At 37.4% G+C, this 24,146-nt stretch overlaps 1 protein-coding gene across 1 annotated transcript in view; it reads right to left on the reverse strand.

Moving 5' to 3' along the window:
• Positions 1 to 22,709, reverse strand: part of LOC136441904 (uncharacterized) — a 37,215-nt gene extending 14,506 nt beyond the window's left edge. Inside the window, exons 1-3 of the mRNA XM_066438462.1 lie at positions 22,574 to 22,709; positions 6,406 to 6,494; positions 3,835 to 3,902 (exon numbers count right to left, since the gene is read on the reverse strand). Coding sequence (XP_066294559.1) covers positions 3,835 to 3,902; positions 6,406 to 6,494; positions 22,574 to 22,664 — 248 coding nt within the window. The 5' untranslated portion in view covers positions 22,665 to 22,709. The remainder of the gene's footprint in view (positions 1 to 3,834; positions 3,903 to 6,405; positions 6,495 to 22,573) is intronic.
• Positions 22,710 to 24,146: the final 1,437 nt, after the last annotated feature.

Genomic DNA, 24,146 nt, shown 5'->3' on the forward strand with positions numbered 1-24,146 from the left:
AATATGCATAAACTGTACTTAAGTTGACGTTGTAATGTAGAGACTTTTGATTGTAATATCATTGATTTATTGTTACAGTAAACACAATAAGTCTAGGAAATTTGTTTTCATGACTATATGCCTACTCTTAAATCTCCGTAGCAGCAATCTTATTCTATATAATATTTGCTCCAATAACAACAAAAAACCACTAGACTACGTTTAGGCAATTGGAAAAACAGCATTTTTTTTATAAAATCGAAGCATCAGTGTTTGCATCGACAGAACGCAAAAGACAAATGGAGATTTATATCGACATCGGGTTTCCTTGTCATTGTTTTGATGATAATGCATTACAAATTCAATACTGCGACTTCAGGATACGGCTGTATCAAATGCGAACCGACAGGAGCAAGTGTAAAAACAGATCTTGAAGAGTGCAATCACCCAATAGTCATCAAGAAGTCCATCATTTCCTATCAACTCAAAGAAAATCGGAAACAGCGTAGTAGCCATTTTCAAGTGTACATTTCTTGGTTCACCAAAAAACCACTGTTAACCAAGACTGAAAATGTAAAATCAGGACGCAAATATGCTAAATTAAGATGTGAATAAACCTAATATTTCTATTGCAAAAATTACAAGATAAACCTTCCATTATATCATTTGTGCTATAAAAATTGTCAAATTTTACAAGCCAAATTCAAGGGTTGAACTAAATGGGATGAATGACATACGTGCCTGCTGCTATAGCTATAATGTAAAGAATATTACATCCGGTGTACATAACACAAGGTGTGCTCGTAAAAGCAGGAGCCTTCTAATATGCATTTACCTTTATTTCTGTTTTCATCATGTTTGATATATGTTGCCTAGTATAATACATAAAAGAAATGGCTATGGATATTGCATTGAAATGCAGAGAAGTAATCTTGACCTCTGTTGACACGCAGCGGAGTACTTTTAACTTTTACAAAAAAGTACGACACATTAAAAAAACAGGGGAGACGGCTTTATCTATATAAAAAATTGAAGACCGGACATATTGTCCAAAGAGGCAAGCTACACATCAGATTAGACTATTCTTGGATATCATTGGTTTTAAACAAAACAAACATGTATTTATTTTTTTTGCAAACTAGTTATCTTAAGTGGAAGAAGAATAAAGAATCAGAAGTATGTTGCATCAGTATATCTCTGACAACTGTATTCATTTGGGGAAAACCGCAATATCTGATAGGCAAAATAATAGCACAATAAAAATGGATTACATGCTCACGCCAACTTTTGATATTACATCTGCAATGTTTGGAATCATGTGTTGGAGTCAAAGATTTCATTTTTCTTATAACAACAATAACTTTATATAAGTATACACGGAAAGATATATATAATAACATGAATAATTAGATCACCTATAATGCGCACGGTAAACATCCAACGGTCCTGAGTAAATCATAGATACGTAACTTTGCATATGTTCGACAGGAGAATATTTATTTGAAATATGAAGTGTGAGTCTCTTATTACTTCATGAGTCAGAAACCCATTATTTTAAAGATTCCTATTGTCAGACACACAATATGTCTGCATCGTGGTTTCATTGTTTTTATTGGCTGCTGGATCTATAGTAAAGGTACTGGTAATACTCTCATTTGTCTTCCAAAGCAGTCGCCCAATAAGTTATCAGCGCTAAGAGGCAAACTGGATGGAAGCCAGGATCATTTATCAAAATACTGAGAAAGTGTTGTGCGCTGTTAGAAATTCATGAGCAGAATGACCTAAACATTTCTAACGTTATATCACCATTTCAAAACAATCGAAAGTTTGTGTACGAATATACTGTTTTCTCTGTAAGTTAGTCAATTCTAAAAACTTAGGCAGGATGATTCACTTTGTAATTGTGTATACGCATCAAATTACATTTTCCCTCTGGTATGTAACCTATGCACTGAGAATGGGTATGAGTGTTGTGTTGTCAATGGCGTTTTCTAAGATGAGGGCTGAACCATTGCTTCTGCTGTCTTGAGCGTTGTAATTGATTTGGATGTAGTAACAGCCTACCTCTGCTGGGAAAAGGAATGCTTACAGGGTTGTAATTAACTTTTTAACGAATACTGTCAATCAGAAATCTGAAACTCAGCTGCAAATAACACTCTCGTAGCAGTCGACTATTTCTAATATTTAACAATTTAAAAGAACTTATCTATAACATGAATAACAATCGATCTAATAATGTGCATTCTAATGGTTAAAACAGTATACAATGTAATGCTGACGATGATAGTATTCTGTGTTAGGAATGAAAAACAATGTCTCGTTTTGCATAGAGTTGTATGTCTTATGATGCCCCCTTTGCAGCACGACTGACGCACTGTAGAGAATGGATACATCCATCATTGCCGTCTCTATTGCAGAAGAAGCAGTTCAGCGCGAGATCATTTTGCAAAAGTCAAAGAAATTGTACCTCGCAAAACTTGGAGACATCAAATCATCACACTCTGTCTTCCTAACGGCTTTTTTATGGGCTACTGCGAGTGAGTTTTATTGGTGCACTTTGCCTGGAGAGCTCGGAAATGAAGCTAAGCCCAGAGAACGTTGGAGTTTTTGATGTACACAACTACCATCCACTTTCTTGCTGTGTACGTGAGCAGAAAGCAATGCAGAATTAGTTTAACTGCGGTGTTAATACCCACATCATTGTGTATAAGATATGCCACAGTGCGCATGCGCATGCCCAAACGAAGTGACCAAATTCTAGGTAAGTGGAACAGCCGTGAGGTATAAGACGGTGAAAATTTAATAGCCTGAAAACCTTGTTTTAAAACGCTAGATTTGAACATTATTTCAATAACAATTCACAATTTTAAGTAATATATATTCATGTCCATAGATGCTGAAAAATATAAATGTCAACATAAACAATACTTCTTTATTAGTATTGATAATAATTGGGTTTGAATAAAGTATTTGATTGAGTTGGAATAGTTATGCTGCTTTGGTTTCTTACGTTGAAAGCATAAAGCGTTTTTTGGACATGAAAGATATATTACACAGATGTGAAATATACTGTACAGTGTCAACGTACCAAAAGAACCCTATGAAAAAAATGAGGTTGCTAAGAGCCTTAGATATAAATTTCATTTGCAGAAGAGTACCAGAAATCACAAAAAAGGAGTATACAATATATTGCAATATCAGCCTCACATATCACTCTGCAGATTTAAAATCCACGTTGTTGGAACTTGAAATAACGAAATACAGGCTTTTCAGAACATATGTTGTAAAAAAAAGCCAGAAAAATTGTTCCTAAGCTTGCAAGCTTGTCGTCCTTGCCCTTGTATGCAGAAGTTAATGTCATTAATGCTTTAGCAAACGACGACCTTTGCTGTGCAGGAGTCATTTGTTTACGAGTGTACACCGTCACAGTTATGGTTTTAACATCCCACCCGTGACCGTGAAGGCTTTCAATGCCGAGCCCTCCGTTTTATGGCCCATTCACAAGAAAATGACGTGTGTGGGTGGCCATGTCTGTAACAAATGGACAGTAATAAGAAAGAACATTGGCGACATGATGATGTATTCTGCACAGTGATATTTTCGCAGACTTTTCTTTCTTTATTAAAATAACATCTACTGAGTGATTTTAGCCCGGATGAGTTTAAAGCACCTATTTGCCGATGAATATATTAGCATGAATTTATATAATAGATTGTTAACTATTTCAACAGCCCATTTATTTGCAAATATATATCTTGATGATTTGCTTATTGAAATAAACTTTTCGAGTCTTTTGTACAAATTAAAAATTAAGAAACATGCCGGAAGGAAGCGTTTATTCTGCACAGCACGTACCTTATCCACTTGGAATCTTGAAGAGAAATCTTGCACATTTCCACCCTGTGTCGACTAGACACCAATTCCTGCAGTACCAGAGAAGAAAGCGGTAATAAGACAAAGTATTTAGCAATCTAGTTTTTTTAGATATCAAATTGCAGCTTATAAACTTGGTCATTTAGATATAAAGGAACATATGACACAAGCAGCATAAGCCTCTTACAAAAAAAAAACTACTACAGCACAAACATAACTATTTGTACAACATCTCTAACCTAGGAATATAACAAGGCACCTGAACCTGGTTTGTCATATTTTGCATTCAAGCTAATACTCGTGAGTCCTAAAACTTCCAAGATTTTCAAGGCGAATTCTAATAGCCAGAATTCACCTTGGTACATGGTGTTATAAGCTATTAAACTGGTCATAAAATTGAACTCTTCGAAGCTTTCTCACACAAACTCAGATCTACGTTTTAGCCTGTTCTTTGGAATTTTTAGTCTATGTGAAGTCAGTTTTCGTGTGAATTTCTTTTGGTAGAAAAAAAATAACAGACGCATTACTTCGAAGTAAACGGGCATGCAAAAGAATATAATAGAACTTTCAGAAAAGGAATAGAATGATAGGATGATCTTTGTATGTAATTTCCCCCACTCCATTCAATGTGGAAAATATTTCATCAATAAATCATAGTTCTAGTGCTGTCAGAAATGTATCAATCCGCCTAGTCGTCGACATATCTATGAATTTTATTACAGCGAACCGATTCCTGGTGTACACTTCGATGTAGGGTTATGAAAACGAACAGGGCGATTGAAAACGAGCCGGACAACATGCCATGCGACTATAATCCGTTAAGCGGGGGAGATTTCTCTCCTCCAGGAATACGAGATTTCCAATATGAGAAGCACTACTGTATGATTGCTCCCTCACCATGACGCAGATGTTCTGGCGCCAGCACGATTAACCTTCGACTTACTTCAATGCCCAGAAGGTCTAACCTGAGTGCATAGTATTTAGGGAAAGGGCGACATAATTCCTCTTAATTTTCCCGAACAAAGTGCTTAAAATATTTGAGCAAGCCATTCGTACGCTAGAACTGACGTCTGTAATATGAGTACAAATAAAGCAAAAGGATTGGAGCAATGGCAACAGGGAGGTTTGTCATTAACATTTGTTTTTAATTACACACACAAAAATACACACGCATACACAAAATATCAATCTCTCTCGCTCTCTCTATCTCAGGCTAACATAATCTGCATGCATATATGTGTGTCTGTTTGTTTGTGTGTGTGTGTGTGTGTGTGTGTGTGTGTGTGTGTGTGTGTGTGTGTGTGTGTATGTGTGTGTGTGTGTGTGTGTGTGTGTGTGTGTGTGTGTGTGTGTGTGCAGAAAAAAAAAGCAAATAAATTCCTTAGCAGAATACAGAACATTCTGATGTCTGTAAAGATCGTGGCCTTGGAAAAATATGCAGAACATATTTATTAGAATATAGCTTCTATAGATCTACAGAATAGTTTTTTTTCTCCTTCCAACGTTTTACTGTATAAATGGACGAGAATAGTGCTTAGCTAATTGCCATATTTATCTTGCTGAATTAGGTTATCCGTGCTACCGAATGAAACACCTCAAGTCATTAACCACCTGATATACGTTAAGTGCATTTGGGTCTGACTACCATTGATTCGTTTTCTGTGTGAGTGTGAGTGTGTGTGTGTGTGTGTGTGTGTGTGTGTGTGTGTGTGTGTGTGTGTGTGCAGAAAAAAAAAGCAAATAAATTCCTTAGCAGAATACAGAACATTCTGATGTCTGTAAAGATCGTGGCCTTGGAAAAATATGCAGAACATATTTATTAGAATATAGCTTCTATAGATCTACAGAATAGTTTTTTTTCTCCTTCCAACGTTTTACTGTATAAATGGACGAGAATAGTGCTTAGCTAATTGCCATATTTATCTTGCTGAATTAGGTTATCCGTGCTACCGAATGAAACACCTCAAGTCATTAACCACCTGATATACGTTAAGTGCATTTGGGTCTGACTACCATTGATTCGTTTTCTGTGTGAGTGTGAGTGTGTGTGTGTGTGTGTGTGTGTGTGTGTGTGTGTGTGTGTGTGTGTGTGTAAGATTATTGCTATCATTCATCATATTATTCCTTATGCATGGTCTTTTAAGCCCACATGGAATATGCATATATTCATGAAAACTTACATACTGTACAAAATATGACGCATATATTTGTATATATAAATTTTTCTTTTTCTGACTTACAAGTTGCCCTAGTAGGCCCAAGTTAAGGGCATCGCCTTCTCGATCTTCATTATTTTCGGCTTCGGAAGGCCCCCCTCCTCCTGGAGTCTGTCAAGTCCTTACAATCTGTACTCTGCGAATGTTTATTGTTTGGTGTCCTACCATGTTGTCCTGGGCCTATATAATGGTTCGTTGGTTTGCATATGTATGTGAACGCTATATTTGGAATGCTTCCATCTTACATGTTCCCAACTCTCCAAAACATTTCTTTACTTAATAATATATCTAATTTGTTTCGAATCATATTCTCATTATAGCACCGGGAATTTCTTACCTGTTTTTTGTTGTCATGGCTGATTGGCGAGATGATACCGGCTACTACGCTGAAGTTCCCTTTCTTCTGCAAATAATCCCGGGCGGCCTCTGGAAATATAAAAATGTATGACAAAATATGTTAAGCGTTGCAATCATTTCCGGTAAACAACATCCATTGAGCAGCGGTATAAATGCTTGTATAATGGCAATTTAGAGTTACCATGACCACTGTAAACTATCTATGACATGTACAGTGTAGCGCATTCTACCATCAAACACTACAACGGGGTGCTTTAAGACTCCAGCTGCAGGAGTACATTTCAAAGTGCTGTCTTAAATATTTTGCTCAGAAAAAAGTCACTTTATTTGTCACTAAAAATAGTCCATAACCTAGCCATTTTTACGGAGATTGGCACAATACTGTGAATATAAAATTGTGGGCCTTCTAGAAACTGAAAAATGTGAAGTTTTTAAAACATTCAATTGTATGCAGTTTGTTATCATTCTGTAATTTTTGTAGAGGGGTAAGGTGAAAATTTATGGGAAGTAAGAATCAATAGACGAAATGGAAAATGTGGTCTTTCTTTGCCTGAATTATGATAAAGAGATGGACTTATTCATTCCGCAACAGGTAGAAGTATTCATTTTACATTGACAAAACAACGTAATACGTGACATGATCACCGATAATATGTAAAAATAAGATATTACTTGATTAAATATGACGAGGTCCTTTTGGTCCTCAATCGTTCTTTTAGATTTATCAGGATAAAAAGATAGAGCAAAATGAGCTCTGACTTTTGCTTAACATCTCCATGTCCTGTTGAACATGTCCCATGCTGTATTTATCGTATCAAATATTCCATCTGACCAGGTGAAACAGGATTGCCTTGGAATTGTTTTCATATTGGAGTTGCCTCCACAGCCATTATAAACTATTAGTTTCTTTGACGTCACACACAAAGTTTGAAAACGTAGAAGAAGTATAAAATGCTCTCGTAGGCAAAATAAGAATTGATTATCCGCCCTCTACCAGAGAGGAAATCATGGAACTCAGCACGTCTAAAGAATTTAAAGGCTTTAGTGCTGTATAACGTTAGTTGATGGCAGTACAATGGGGAGAATTGACACATGGGGCGCCAGTCGCCGGCAGTCAGACAGCGTTAATCAGATAGAATTCGGTAAAGTCTCTCGATAGGATCACGACGAGCTGTAAAGTGGGTCCCTTTGTAGGTTTATTGTTACTGTAAAAATCCGGATGAGAGACTCTTGATTAAAAGCGATGTATTAGACAAAAGTCGCGTTCCCTTGTGTCCTCATTGTTATGATGATTTTAGGTTTTTTGATACAAAGAACACTTTGTTCTTATTTTGACGTGTAAATGTCAATCATATATGACATTCGCTCTTTAAAAAATGATTGCGTCAGTATATTTCATTGTCAGATTTGTATCGCGTTAAAATAGGGCACCTTAAAAACTTACATCTTAACAGAAATTAAGTCTCTGGAACCGTTTAAAGTATATTTTGACATCGACGCAAGCACTCCATTTGTCCAGAGACATTATTAACTTTCATGTAGATATAATATGGCATCTGTGTCTGGTATGAAATGAGTCTGCAACGTCACTCATATAATCATTCTTCAGATAGTCATTCGTTGTGATTAGGCACTGGATTTATTATTGTTGGCATCAAGAGAGCTGTAAAATTTCAGCTTTTCATGACAAGAAAATTGATTATATTCAGAAAGTATGAATTTTAAATGAGAAAACAATAAAAAACAGTGGTCTACGGACGTTACATTGAAATCGTGTTCGAAAGCTACAAATTACGAAGAAGTTTTTAAACACTACGCTTTGCTACACACACAATATGCTGCATGTTAAATTGATAAAGGTGTCAAATGTAGCATCCGTGACGTAACAAATCAATACGCGCAGTTGTTTTTACGACTTTACCACCGGTCCCCCTCGTACCCTCAACCGTTGCGGTGGGTTTTAAGATCCGTTGCAATCATACCATAAAACAACAGATGGTATGGGGACAATTTGTCGATATTACACAAAGGTTTAAATATGCCAATTTTTATTAGCCACGGCGGAATGGTTTTAACTACCATATGTTTCCTGACATACTTAATGGTGGAACGCAAACGACCTTCAACTTGGCTAATAACTCTTTGTAATAAAGAATTATAGGACTGAATGTACCCTGCCTCAAGGGCATCTTAATTGAACAATTTCTCTAATGCCAGACCATCAATAATGGCTCAGTTTCATTGGGCAATTAAACTTTATATCTCGACATGTTTTGCCCCGTTGGTAAACTGTAATTAGCTTAGATATGTTACTTACACAAGGTGATAATTATATGCGACAATACAAATCATTTGCAACATTTAAAAAAAGCTGGAAGAAATATTCAAGTTGTTTAAAAGATAAAATGCTGGTATTTTGTTGTCTATGTCAAGAGACAACCTTGTCTATTCGAAACTATAACTTTGGCCTAGCGGTTACATATGACAACTATCATCACTATGTAGGACAATAACCATCATTTAAAGCTGTTTATATCAATAATAATGTGATACGGTATATCTTTGTGGTGTTCACTGAGTTTTTATCTCATTGATACCCCGCGTCTACCAACAAGTTTATAGAGAGAGCCCTTTTCATAATAGCAACATTTTTTGTAAACTTCTACTTCACTTCTGTATTAACATATTCATTGCCATGAAACTTTGTGAAGCAATACATTAATTGATATTGAGAACTCCCCACATCTACAATCATTTTAGAATAATGTAGTTCCTGAAAAAAAGTCTACGATTTTCGTCAGCAATTATTTTGCAATGTTCGATATATCTACTGCAGTTAATCTAGAAAAAAATTCCTGGAATACAAAGTTGTTTTATACCCTTGGCACTGGGTTTAGATACATTGTTGCATGGATTGGATTTATGTCCAAGGCAGCAGCATGTAATTTGACATGCTATGTGCGGTTTATGCTTGACGTGTACCGTTTTACGACGTTAACATCTTCTAGCTATCTTCCACCTACGCAACAATTATTGTCTGCACATTGTAAAAAAAAGAAAGATGCACTGATGGATTAGCCTCCTGCCTGTGTAATATCACCGGATTACATGAATGAGGCAGTGCGTAAAATAAAGTAGAGATGTTGCATAGCACGTTTTACGTGACGTCATCGGACGCCACTATGGGTGCGGATGCAGCTTCAAATATATTTGAATTACAGCTATACACGTTTACGGACATTTAGAGATCTTTTGACCCTTTACAAAATATATAAAAGCTGTGCATGGCCTATACAAGGGGACAAAATAAAATAAATAAAAATGATTATGAAACAATGTGAATGCTGTGTACATCTATTTGCTGTGAAATCGCACTGTCATGCCAAACTCTCTCCTTCGAGTTCCCCCATCAGTAAAATTACATAAATTAACACAAGAACACGTCCAATATGCCGTATTCGGCAATGATATGTTAAGAAGCAACTAAATAGAACGTCATGAATTTCACATAAAGGCTTTGTTGAGGAAACATCCGAAAACTCGTACACCATCCCCGGCGTCAGATCATGACTCATTCCAGACGGATCCGTTATTCCCCTCATGCTCTTTGTGCTCGAGGTGCGGTCGTTTGTGTGCAGGAAAGGTTCGCCATCTGCCATCCGTGTAGTACAGATAGCAGGAGATAGTGGCTCGTTTGCGACAGGCTCATCAATCATGCGGCGTTTCAAACGTGATCATGGTTAAGATGAGCCAGTCACGCATTTGTAGCTGAGGTTAAGTTATATCATATTTGATTTAGTCTATGTTAGCTGCAAGAACCTCGTGGCGGGTACGTGTGAACAGTTAAAAACGGGAAATTGGAAAATAAAAGTCTCTGCGTGCGTTGTTACCCCGTTGGCCCATGTCTGTGTGCTTTGTGCAACCGCTACTATTATTCATCTATGTTTATGCACTCTTGCTCACCATAGCTACATTCATAAGGTAAATCTAGCTGAGGTTGAATTATATGATATTATATATATCATGCTATAGCTAACTTTCGAAAAAAAGAAAATTACAACAAAATAAGCATCACCATTTTGTCTTCTTGTGAAGGTTTAACACTGACAGTAACCGTATCTTAATTGAATGTCAATGTTCTAAAATACAGATCAAGATTCGCTTCTGTTAAAATAATGTCGTTGGGCTGGACGAAAAATAACGTTTTAAATGTCGAGCAACCCCCTGTTTATGCTTCAACATGCGTACCAGGTCTGCTGATGTGTGTTGTAACGGTCGGGCAGCTAAATAGCAGACGCTTGAAAACGCCTGAAATACCACCTGAGTGCCCCATTGGCATACCCGTAACGGCCATTCGGGAAAAAAAAACCTCGAGGTATATAGAGAAGATGGTCGGTAGGATAGAGATGCAAAGTATGCTTGGAACAATGCAATGTCAGATTTACAGAGCAATTGCGATGTATGAAAGGACTGCAGATGATGTAGATAACTGTGTGTCTGAATAAGTGGATTGTCTGGAGAAGCCATATCCATCTAGATAACAGTGACGACCCACGTTGATGGAATTCACTATGAGCTATGGAAAGTGGCCAAGAATTAACAATGGGCTTGTTTGAGTTCAAATTTGTCAATTTTGACCACTTAATGCTATTTTTGACATCTGAATGGCTAAAACTAGGAGCAAATAACTTGGTGCATTTTGTTGGATCTGTACAAACACCCCCCCCCCCCACACACACCACACATTGCTTTTAAAATTCCACTGTCTATGAAATATAAATAAATTATATACACATGCGGCGTCAGGTGAACTTGCAATTCATAGTTAGCTTCAGTCATTGTGCTAAATATAATCTGTCCCTTCAAATCACATTTCGAGACATTTTACTTCATATTTAGTATAACAGCCCAACCTTACACAGTGGGAGGCATTGCAATATTGACGTGTGTAAATTGCAATTTGGGTGAATCCACCGGGATATCAGACTCCCATTTAAACTTACGTAATGCCCCAGGGGATCTGACCCTGTCAACGTTACTGTTTGCATGATATTGCACGTATTCAAGGACTCGTACAGATACGGGCGTTGTCCTTTTGAATTTATAGGCTTCGGTATATCTTTAAAGAAAATTAGAATACAGCAAATTGAGTATATGTTATCCCACAATGTATGCTTTAACTTTAAATGTATTCATATGTGTTTTTTTGTCTAGATCTCGTATGGGCAGTGTGTAGTGTATTGCCAAGAGGAACCCATCCATCCACTCCCTTTTCCTTCCGCAACAGAAGCCAGGTACCGATTCCTCTACCAAGGTGAAGCGAGGAAAGTATCAAAGTAAAAAAAGTGTATAGTGCTTTTCCCAAGGTCACGGTGTCTAGCTAGGGACGCCAGGAATCAAACCCGTGACCCCTTAATCTTGCGTCCCCTAGTCTAGCCACTCGGCCATTGGACGAGACTGGTGTACGGTACCAATCTTTACTTGAATAGTTTTGAGTGATATCTCACCGTTACCATGCTAGCTGGAAACAAAACTATACTATAGCTTCTAATAATATTCATAACATATAATCAGTAAGTCAGAAGCTGTTCAGGACATTCCATCTAACGACAGGCAGGGTTAAGCCCTGGCAATCATCTACTCCCATGTACCATGGAGTCCATCTCTCCTACACAAACGTAAATCGTCAGGTTTTAGTGTACACCCTCCATTAGCGATGGTCTTACGATCACTTCAAAGTGACTTCTGCCTTCTGAATTACGCCCGGGTGTACGGATGTGCTCGTAATTGGGCCATTGTGAGATCACGGCATCGTTGAGATTGCTCCGAAGATATTTTCTTAAGATATAATGACTTCTTCTGTAGCACTAAAAAGTGCATTCCGAAAGGTACACTGGCGTTATAGAAGAGGCGCAAACAGAGACTTTAACAGAGTCTGGCGATATCAATGTGACCGCCACATTCCATTACTCACCAATTCTGTACATTGGGCTGGTAAGTGTGAGGTGTTGATCGGTTTTATTCTATACGCACAAGGGCGTGCCCCTGGTCGTTAAGATTCAGATCTAGCCAACGCGACTGGCATATTACACGTGTGACATATTCAACTTAAAGTCGAAAGTTACAATAACGTTATTTTCTTTAATATATAACAAAAGAGATTTCAAACAATCAAAATAAATGTGTACCAATCAGCTACAAAGAACTGCGTCCTAAGAGAATTACGAGCATGCATCTTTCAACGTTACCAATCTCAGGCCCGTAATTAATCTAGAATTCTACATATTTCTGGATCTTATCTGATGCCAATTAAGTCCAATGAATGCATGGTATATTACATTTTCAAAAGCTTTATTGCCTAATTTTAGATTTTACTTTTTGTGTGATTTATTTATAAACATGGACATATGTTTTATTTCTATTATACGAGCTCAAACACAATGATTTTTCTTCAACAAACTGTATGTGACATATATAGGCATATGCTGCCAAGCCGACTAATCCTCATGGCCAAGCAGCTCATAAATAAATACCCTGCTTAATACGTCTTGTAATTGATAAAGGTTGGACTTGTTGCGTCACTACAATAATTAGATGTGTCCATTCAAAACAGAAGATGTACAAATGAATTAATCTACACCCATTTTTACCACAGTTGCGATAATGAAAATGGATCTATATTAAATGCTGCCGACTTGAGTATTGACGTAATGTATCAATGAATAATTCATAGCAAAATAGAATGATATGCGACAGGGAATTCCTCACGGGCTTTACCTTATGTTTGGAAGCAGGGGGATTCACGCGCAGCTTTAAAGAACAGTAAGACCGATATTCTATTTCAAGAAAGGTATTTGTTTTTTATTGCTCTTGTATTCAAACGTTAATTGGTCGAAACAAAGCACAACATAAGGTTTGGAATTAGTGTAGGAAAATACGGAGTGATTTAGCATCTGCTTTGTTTCGCTGGATTTTTGACTAGATCTTGGATTCTGCCGAGGTCATCCAACCATAGTAAATGTTTGATGACAAGGGCATTCACAATACTACTGTCGATGCAAACCATCTGATGTAATGCTGCGAGCGATATGTGGCTCATATTACCAAAATAAGATTATACAGGTCATTGCTTTCACCTGCGGATATTTGTACAAAGTCGACTGCACTCAGATCAGATGAACAATTCTCAGGCAACGGCAGATGTTTGATGGATATTCCGGTTATCCCTCGGTAGGATTTACAGCAGGTTTTAGGGGTCACCAGGATTGAATGAAACTTGACACCCTTTGCTAAGAAAAAGATGCATGTTGTGAATGCACCCAGAAATCCCTTAGCTCCAACCACCCATTTCAAAGGAAGCTCTTGAGAAAAAAAGGGAAAATCTTTGAATGCAGGCATCGGCTTACCTATTGATTTGATGATTTTGATGGGGCTAATGGGAGTTTTGCCTAAGTAGAGAGCGCATTTAAATTTAGTTCGAAAATGAGTAAGTCTCTTTTTATAAACATTGTATCTATGCTTGACGCTAATCATATGTTGCACACGTTCGATTCATACATATCTGATTTTTTAAATGTTTGGCTAATTGCTGTACTTTCAACACATAGCTGCAACTTTAAATCATGCTGCGCTTTCTTAGAATTGCTAATCAGAATTGAGACTTTAGAAACTTACTATAGAAATATCTAGAATAGATATCGCCTAACCTTGCAATGTTACCAACCATTCACCCTGACGTAGGGTAAATCAACTGACGGCTTATGCTTTTTACCTTTCATCAAGCTGCAGATCTAAAGGTTAGTCATGTAGGGTTGTCGCACTAGTCTTCCGTGAGAGAATACGTTACCACCACACGCACAGGGCTCTCCTGAGGATTAGCGTGGCACCGTGTGACGCCATCCTCTTCACACTATATCCGGTATTACTCCAGTAATGCACAATGCATCATGGAATGTTTTATCGCCGTTCAAAACCTGTACAATAAAACCGTGCCAGTGCTTCTGGGCGCAATAGATAAAGGAATACGATACCCTTGTAACGGCTTTTATTAAGACTTTCCTCAAGGTACTCTTATCTTGTTTAACTAAATGGTGTAAAATCACTGTTCTTTTTGATTTGGTACAATGCAGATATTTGTATATTTGACCCTTTCGACAGTAACGCCTAATATAACGCTATCGTCCTCAAATCTGTCAGTCTATCATTTCATGCAGGTTCTGAATAAAAAATCTGAAAACACATTTGCCACAAAAATGACTTTTTACATCATTTACCTCATAGTTGCATGAAATGCTTATTTCAAATTTCTCAAGAAGATAAGCATGTAGGTTTAAGCATATTTATTGCACGAATATATACAAGGCACATCTTTGACATTATTTTCGGCATAACTTTTGTTTTAATTTTAACTCTTCAATTAGTTTGTTGTGTCTACTTTCTCAAATATTTCTAATATCTCTAATATTTCATGTGCTCCATGCTTTTAAGAAAGTGAGGAAAGCTTCAATTTAATCCTGAGGTATCAAACTTTCACATTATCTTTCTCCTTCTAAAGGATAACATATGCAATGAGCCTCACAAAGTTTGGCACCGGGAATAAAAGGGCGTTCTTTATTTATTTCCTTCTTTTCCTGTTCGATTTTACGATCGAAGACAACCGTGCGATGCATAAATATTCCAGCTACAAGGCACATAGGACCTAACAGAGCCAATCATTTGCGCCGAGAATGGATCGCCGAACGGACACCTTGCATAACTTATGTAACAATACCAATGTCGCGGTCACGGGCTTTTGATAGCTTCTATCGTAACAATTGTATTCGGATTTTTGGTCATCAAAATGTGTTAACCTTTACGATTTACGCTCTTAGAATTAAAAAAAAATAATGTCATCACTGCAGTAAATGCAGCCTCAATTCAAAACATTTCATTACAGATTGGTGCGTCGGCTAAATTTAAGGAGAAAGAGTGATCATGACTTTTTTCGAAAGTATCTCATAGTGAAGGTCATTTAAGGACCTTGCTTCCCAAGAATTCAAATCAGTCGGTTAGAAATATTAATCATGAACTTAATGTCGCTGATATGCCCATGCACATGATGATTTCCACCGCGTAAATGCCAACCTGATATTGTCATGCAACACAATGTCACCATGTACAGTCATCACAATCTGTTCCTGATTTGCATTCAAAGGGCAAGTTCTATAACCTGATCTATAGAATACGTTTGAGACTCTTGTCATATACGGGACAAGTGCCACGTAAACCATGGGCGACGGTATGTGACGCCCCTGAAAAGGAATCATCCACTAGCATTAGGATGATGAAAAGAATTCTATCTCTTCTATATGTGGAAATAGATTGTGATGAAAACAAAATGACTTTTCAATCAAAAGAATGATTCCATAATTTTCTGGATGCGCTTCAGTCATAACAATGACATAATGTTTATGTCAGTGATCAGGTATACATATCAAGTAGAATGAAGGACAATAATGTAGCGTACCATAGGGGATTCACACCATCTGGTTTAATGATTGAGGTTTAAAGTTGCCGCAATACTTCATGAATTACTACGCAGTTCATAGAATATGTAACAATATTCTCATATTCAATATGAGATTTCCATACTTAAAACGTAGATATTGCAGAATGACTAAAAAGTAATGATAAGGTATATTGTAAAATCCCATGTTCAACTCAGGGTAAGCTAATACCTTCACAGCTTACTGGCTGTCTTATATAACTGCTCAAAATGCGTTTATGGATATACATATGTATATGATATTTCATATATTTGACTGCTAAAAAATTTACTATCTTATATTCTACGTTGCACTACATACATGTGCTACATTCCTATCCATATCTCACTACCAGGTTATCGCACTTGCCCCTATCAAAATAAGCCTTAATTTTCTGAAGCAATTTGCACCAAGCGTTATAAAACCACTACATGGAGCATGACTTCAAATTACGTTTACGGCGACAGTTGATGACCAGTAGGCATGTTCATCTTCTTCCGACCGTCCGGATTGTTCCCCATATGCACGGGTATCGACCGTCATCAATTGCACAGAAAACCTGCCCACAATAAGTTTGGGGCATTGTGGTGAGTCACCGCTGTTAAGTGTGTGGGCGAGTGGGCCGTGTTCAGCATGCAGAATAATGGGATGAGCGCAATTTACAGGAGATTGCAAGTCAATAATAGGATCCCTCCTGACCTTATTCTGACATCGTTCTTTCAAGCTGAGACATCTTCTGTGATAAGTTACCTGTTCTGGGTTTATCATCTTGATCTATACACTGCATCTCGAAGTGACATTTTCAAAGAACGAAAAGAAATCTCCCTGATATGTCTCATATGTGTATCAGTGCCATGTGGTACTGTAGAATCGTATGGAATACAATGGGAGTTTTGCCAATTACAAGGTGTTTTGGGGGGTATTTGATAAAAATGTCACAATCTTCCCCATCAACCTCTGCTTTAATATAGAGACTTACGAAATATTCAGGGTTATTCGCTAAAAAGCGTTCTGCTATGCCTGGCAGCAATGCCTGCTGGTACACAGTTCGTAAATTGTCAAAGTCAAAGTGCATTGCAAGGCACCAAACTGTTCCAAGTTTCGATAAGCTTCTAAATCACAGTGCCTATTCATGGTTTTAAGGACGTTATATACCGACGTTTGACTGTTCTACCATTATCCATATCTAATAAAAATCGTATCTATTGGCGTCCAGCATTGGTTACAGCTTCTGCCTGTTGAACAACGTCTGAGACAGTCGAAATTATGAATCTTGATATCACTTCCCCCAAAGCCATATTTTGATTTAAACAAAATTCAGGTGAGGCAGATGGTAATTTATACCTTACTGCTGAGCATGTTATGATTTCATAACGATATCTCATTAATCAACTTCAGGGGGTTATAGCTTGCAACATATGCTTTGATCGATAGCATCTCATTACAATCACTTGACGATTATCTATGTTAATTTGTTTTCACGCAATGTTAATTTTGTTATGTCTTTAATAAGTGATAGTAATCATAGATGGATATCAACAATCTCATAAATCTGTTTGATGAGACTGTTGTTATGACTTGTTTAGTTGCAAAAACAAATGTTGATGACTAAATTGACATTGCAATTGTAAAATTCGCAATTTGAAATCATGTTTTAAAGTTCGCATGACGATTATGTATTGCCATGTTTACCTTTTGATTTTGCATCCCACAAATATATCATATGTGATCCATCAACCAAACAACGGTGACAAATAAATCAGAATCAGACCTGAATATTGCATCAAGCTCCATAATTCAGGGTTATAATGGAGTTGACATATCGGTAATTCTTAGAAATTATAATTTCTTTGATTATCTGCTGTACATCAAACATGTTTTTAATGACATCATGATGCAAAAGTCTCCACAAAACTGTCTGCAGTCTCCTAGGTTTTTTTTTCCAAATCCATAGGCCATTCAATATTTCTGTCTGGGAAAAGTTAAGAGGCTATGATATTAATACTTCGTAGAATCACACTTATGACGATGTTTTAAAACATTATCATATCGTCTTTTAGAGATAGGCGGGAAATCACAGAAGGCATTAATTAGCTCATTTTGTGCCTAAAATAGGCATTATCCAATTGTGATAGTTAAGCATTAGTAAACATGGGTTAAGCATGGGACTTAAAAAAACTATTGCGAACCAAGTCATCATTTTCTAATTGGTTAAAATTTTAGCCCAATCTTTTTATATGATTTCATCTTATTTATTCATTTGTATAAAAGACATACAACCAAGTCTACCAGACAGACCGAAGACAATAGGGTAGCCTTGGTAACTAAAATATACACAGTAAACCTCACAATAGGATACAAAGTACATACAAAAGCGTTTACTACGTACAAGATGTAGGTAATGCATATAGTTTTACGTAGGTTATATCAGCTTGATTATTATATTACCAGGGCTCACTTTGAATCAAAAAGAAAAAAAAAATCAAAGGATTCAAAGATGATTCACCATGCATGCGTAAAGTTTCTGCGTATGTATTATTTCTAGACATTTTGCAACCGTGTTCAAAAACTCTCTACATTTTCAGAAAATTTAACAGCCCGTAAACAATGTGAGAACTGCACAAACTGATATATTTCCCACGTACTGATGTGAAGGTTTAGGTCTTTTCAAGCGTCCATTTTCCAGGAACACCATTCCATGGGGATTATATCTGCCTAGAAGCATAGCAGCAAATGAACTAACGTCTGTTAGTCCTAGACATAGAGGCGTCTTGGTAATTGGCCTTCACGTTTCTACTTAAGTCAGCAAATGTTCAGAAGTTGCAGAACAACTTATGTTTTCGTAAACTGAGCTGGTCTGTAGAAAGATAGAAGAAAACCGTTTTGGGCTAAAACAGTGTTAAAAAGTTGTATTTTTAATTTTGAACCGGTGTTTACAAAATAAAGCCATGTTAGCTGACTGCAATGCTTTAAAGTAGACCGAAAACGGAATGCAAACTTTCTGAGGTATGTTTTGGCGTTAACAAACAAACAAAAATGAAAAACAATTACTTATAAAGACGTGTACACATATCAATTTGACGACCAATAGACGGGTTCAGTAGCTTATTTTCCGGTGCTAAATATTTACATGTTAACCTGTGTTGGAGATATGAAGTATTATCCCCTCCACGTTTGACATTGGCTTGCCAAATCGACTTATGGCACCAGAAAGACAAACGATTACGGTATGCTGTTATCAGATAAGGCGACAGCCTGAAGTCATACATGTAAGAAATGTATCTCTGTACGCGTCTTTTCACAGATGATTATCTTCTTCTCAATGCACTTTGTACAGAGCAAGACTTGGCTGAGGCTGATGCTGAGGCATTGGCGAATACCTCCCCAAGCCGAGAGGATTCGACATTGCTATTGAAATGTCATGCCTACGAAATAGCGATGCTGGATTATCATCATTGATCAAATGATAGTTATTATAATTGCCAGATAACATCAACATGAATTGTAGAATTAAGTTGCAATTGGTTAGTTAACAAAGCCGACCGATACGTAGTGTGTTTTGCTTAAAAAACCGAGTGATCGACGTTGTATTCTTATCTTCATCTCAAAAAGGTAGATTACAACATATCTATGCAAAACAGGCGGTTGCCATTTGCCCCGAAATGCCGCTGCACACACACAGATGCAGATAGCATCTGCTAACCCAGCACAACTGGTACGTGGGTACCTCTACGACCTAGGAATTTCTTAATGCGTAACAATTTCCAAATATTCATCACGGATATGTATACCATCACATAACAGTATTCACCGGTGAACATACCAAAGCTGTTTATCTAAGACTAATAAAGTATCCGAAAAATGAAGATATACCACCATTATTTGAAAGGCTTGACTTTGTTTAATCTTCTAGACGTAATGCATGCTACTATTGCTATAATTACTTTCTAGGTTGCTCGATATCAACGAATTACATATTTCATTAGTTATAATAGTTTAAACAGTTTCTCTTTTTTGTCGATTATAGAAGATGTCTCCATTTGGCTTTCGTAAAATCTAATGCACAATTACCATAAAAGAACATTTTGTGTTGCAGTAAAATTTGCCTTTCACATACCGCTGAAACATTTTAAGGCACTTGCAAGATTGTTCATAGACAATTGTGACGAATGGCAATACCTGTCAAGTTCTTGATTTTTGTACATAATATTTTTTTGGCATGTGATTTACTATTTTTAAGGGATACTTTGCACGACCATTTAATAGAGATTTTTGACATTCGCATCTAATGTATCGTTATACCATTACAAATCCCATTGTTCATATACGTTAAATTGAGCGAAACATTCGAGCAAAATTGAAAATGGGATTGGTTTATGAGATATTGCATGATCGCTTTACGTCAGTTGAAATGAATGCATGACTCATGCGGAAGCAACCAATAAACTGCAATCACGGGACCAGTTCCCAGAGGATCAGGAGTTACGCTCTAGTGTTTATGTCACATTCTCTTTGAATGTTTTAAAATGGGGTGCCCTTGAAACCATTTTCCGATATTTGTGAACATTTATGGTAAAATGTATGAGGAATTTTTTTTGAGAACATTTATGGTAACTGAGTGGCAATGCCTTGAGACCTAACATGGATAACGATTTATGCATTTGATATATACATCCGTTGTTGTCTTAGACACATATGGTTATTATGGTGTTTGTATGTATTAAAGCAGTCCTCGGTCATTGTAAAAGTCTACCTTGTCGCAGCCGCCCACAAAAGGAATAGATACATACCGATATTATTTAAAGTTTTTTAACACTTCTTGTTAAATGGAAACGGCTTCTTTCAAATTATACATGGATATAAAATGAACATTTCAGATATAGAATACAAGTCGTTGAAACCAATTCAGACTTGATACCAGTTTTGGTAAGTTTCATAATATACATTGCTATACCACTAGCATTGCATGCAACTTAACTAGCAAACGCGCTATCACAGTCACAATACTTACCATGTGGTATCAATGTGATATCTTTGTGCATTTGTGAGTTCACGATGTGAGCGAATCCGATATACGATACACAATCATTCAATACAATACCTTTTTACTTAATAGACTCAATACAGCAGAATTTTAAGTAAACCATAACAAGAGGTTGTACACTGTATATCTCATCGTCGTCCACCGTATACAGTGCAAAAAACCTCGTTGATCTTTTAAAAATGTCAACGGTAGTTAAGGTCATTTTACACGAACAATTTATAGTATAATACAAATGCTGAGTGGAATTCGATGCATTTTCACAAAACGTAACGTAATACATAAATAACCATTATCTGTAGCAAAGCCTGGTCGGGCGTGACTCAGCTGACACCGGGTCGATAATTTGCCCGTGTGTCTTCCCGGTGGATAACATAAATGAGGACGAAGGGAGAAAACTAGAGCGTTTCAAAGGGACCATTTTCCTGTGTGATTCATTCAACACCGTGAGAGTCATTTGCTGCGCATTAATCAATGGGTAAGGTATGAATCAGGAAATAACTACAAGAAGTCTAAAGATTCGATGGGCTTTTAAAAACCAATGAAGCACAATTTTTTTTGTGTTTACATGTTTATATATATGTGCGTGTGTGTGTGTGTGTGTGTGTGTGCGTGTGTGTGTGTGTATGTGTGTGTGTGTGTGTGTGTGTGTGTGTGTGTGTGTGCGTGTGTGTGCGTTTGCCCGTATGTATATCAATCCACGAGCGCACATTCTTACTTTGGGTGAATTGAATTGTTAATATCAATCTATCACATGTAGATCTATCAGTTTTTACAAACTTACCTTTTATTTGCCTACAACGAAATACGATATTAGAGGTCTAAGTTAAAAGATCCATAGGGGCATAGACATACCGGGTTCGATCCAATGCACTTTGCCCAACGAACTGAATAGAAAAGGGCACGCGCGATGTTTAGCATTGTATGTAATTACCCTGAGGGACACGAGCCTGTTTAACAGCGTTCGCTGCTATTGATGATTGCGCTGTTCTTTTCTTCTGCTGAAAGGCGTTGCCACGGCCGCTGATAGATTCTGTGCCATGGCTACACGCCGTAACACACACTATCGCTTTGCATAATCTTTCTTAAATCAGGATGCCGATAATCAATTATGTCTTGCTGAACCATAAATCGGTTTATGCCTATATCTATATCAAAACGATGATATGAAACGGTGATATGGAATATCTGTCTCGATGTTCAATACCGAAGAGCCATGTCCTCCAAAACAGGAAGATTGCTGGTTGGTTTGGTCCAAAAAGGAGATACAAATGATTTTATGTCTCCATCATCCCACCAGATTTGCGTTTTAGAATTTCAAAGGGAATTTAGAGTCAGGATTTCAAGAAAATAACATGCGTTTCCACCGTTAGCGGGTGGAAAAACAGCGGCTTGCTATCAAGATATCATTATCTGTTGTCACGTATTGAGAGCAATGCTAATAGCAGTGTACGCGGTCCAGCCTCCTCCCATCTCTCCATTCGCTGATTTTCGAATTTTTGAACCCTTTTACACAACCTTTCAACGGAATTTCTCGTCTCCCAAAAGCACGCAAAGCTGAAGCTATAAAAACATCCACTTACCAAACATCCGAAGGTGGAGATTAGTGATAGGATTGAAGGCCCCGCTGGCCACGACCGCCACTTTCACCTCCTCTCCCGGCTCAGACTCCATCTTGGTTCCGTACTGCGCGCGCAATGCAAGCCGGGTAATAAAGATGACGTCATGACGTGGGCGCGCCCCTCCCGTGGCCTGACAGAGATGAATGGCTGCAATTGGAAGGTTTCTCAACGGGTGAGACGGATATGTTCTTGCATAGAAATTCGATATGCATGTACGGCCGATTGCCCTGGGGCTACGTTTTTTGGTTGACGGAATACAATATTAGATTAAATACTCGACCGGACCACTATTGCAAACGCCGCTATCTGCATAGGGCGATCGTGTGCTTGTCAGTGAGGGGAGGGAATTTAAATGGTCAATTTTAACGGACAGTCAGTAATTAGTTACCGTTTGATCACACCCCTGGGGATGGCAATATTGTATCATTGCAAATCATATCTAATACGACGAGATGGATAATTTGTAAAGGTAAGATCGTACAAAAACGTGTATTCGTCACATTGTTATCGAGGCACATACTCGTTATATCGTTCTGTATTTGCAGGGGGTTACCATGTATTGGAGTGACTTAGTTAATAACCTACGTTTACGCCGTCTTATTTTCTATTAAGTCAATACTTAAAATCTATAAAAACGAAAACAACTTCGTATTGTCTTGTTATGTAATAGAGATCACGTGCATCTAGACTGGACATCTATTTGTAGATCCAATATGTCGGGGAGGCATTTCCCCCCAGGGAATCGGTGTGACTTATGGTCTACATCAACACACATATATCTCCATCCTAACGCTTTGCTACAAACGAGGCTTGCTAGGTCTAACTCTTGCTCAGGAAGATGATAGAAGGGAGGATAGAAAGACAAAATGTGATTTTACAGTTGCTCATACCGTATATGACCGGTAAAATGGAGCAAAACATAGTTTGCCAAACAGAATCAAAGATAAAAAGAAAATTGATATGGGGATTTTTCATTCAGAAACAAGGAGGAGCAATTTCTCATATGTCGTAATTGTAGTTCATTGATGATGCAAACAATAGTTTGACTAACATTACACGTGCCCACTAATCAGTTTCTGCTATCCTACTGTGGATGTGAATATAACATTTAGGAAATATATAATTTGAAAAAAAAATGCAATAACAATACCTCCCCGTGAATTAGCCTCGCCCATTGACGCCATGGTTACAAATTTCCGTCAGAAGTAGAATAGGTTGATGTATTTCTAATTATATCAACTCTGAACTCTGTTTTCTCTCACTCCGGCAACTCCAGCAGAATGATTCCTCAACAGTTCTCGGATCCTGTCAGTCTTTACAAAAACAGGCATATACGTACCACATGGAAATGACTGCAGAACGCAGACAAACGAACACACCAAAGACAATTCCGTACACAAACGACAAACAAACGAGCAACAAAATTTGAAGCCGTGTCTCTTTTTAGTTTAATAACAGGAACAACACATGTTCCATTAAGCAACAGCAAAAAAAAGCCGTTTATCAGCCTACGCACCTTCGTACGAAGCAAATT

This window comes from Branchiostoma lanceolatum, chromosome 9 (assembly GCF_035083965.1).
Source record: "Branchiostoma lanceolatum isolate klBraLanc5 chromosome 9, klBraLanc5.hap2, whole genome shotgun sequence".
NCBI classification, from domain to species: Eukaryota; Metazoa; Chordata; class Leptocardii; order Amphioxiformes; family Branchiostomatidae; genus Branchiostoma; species Branchiostoma lanceolatum.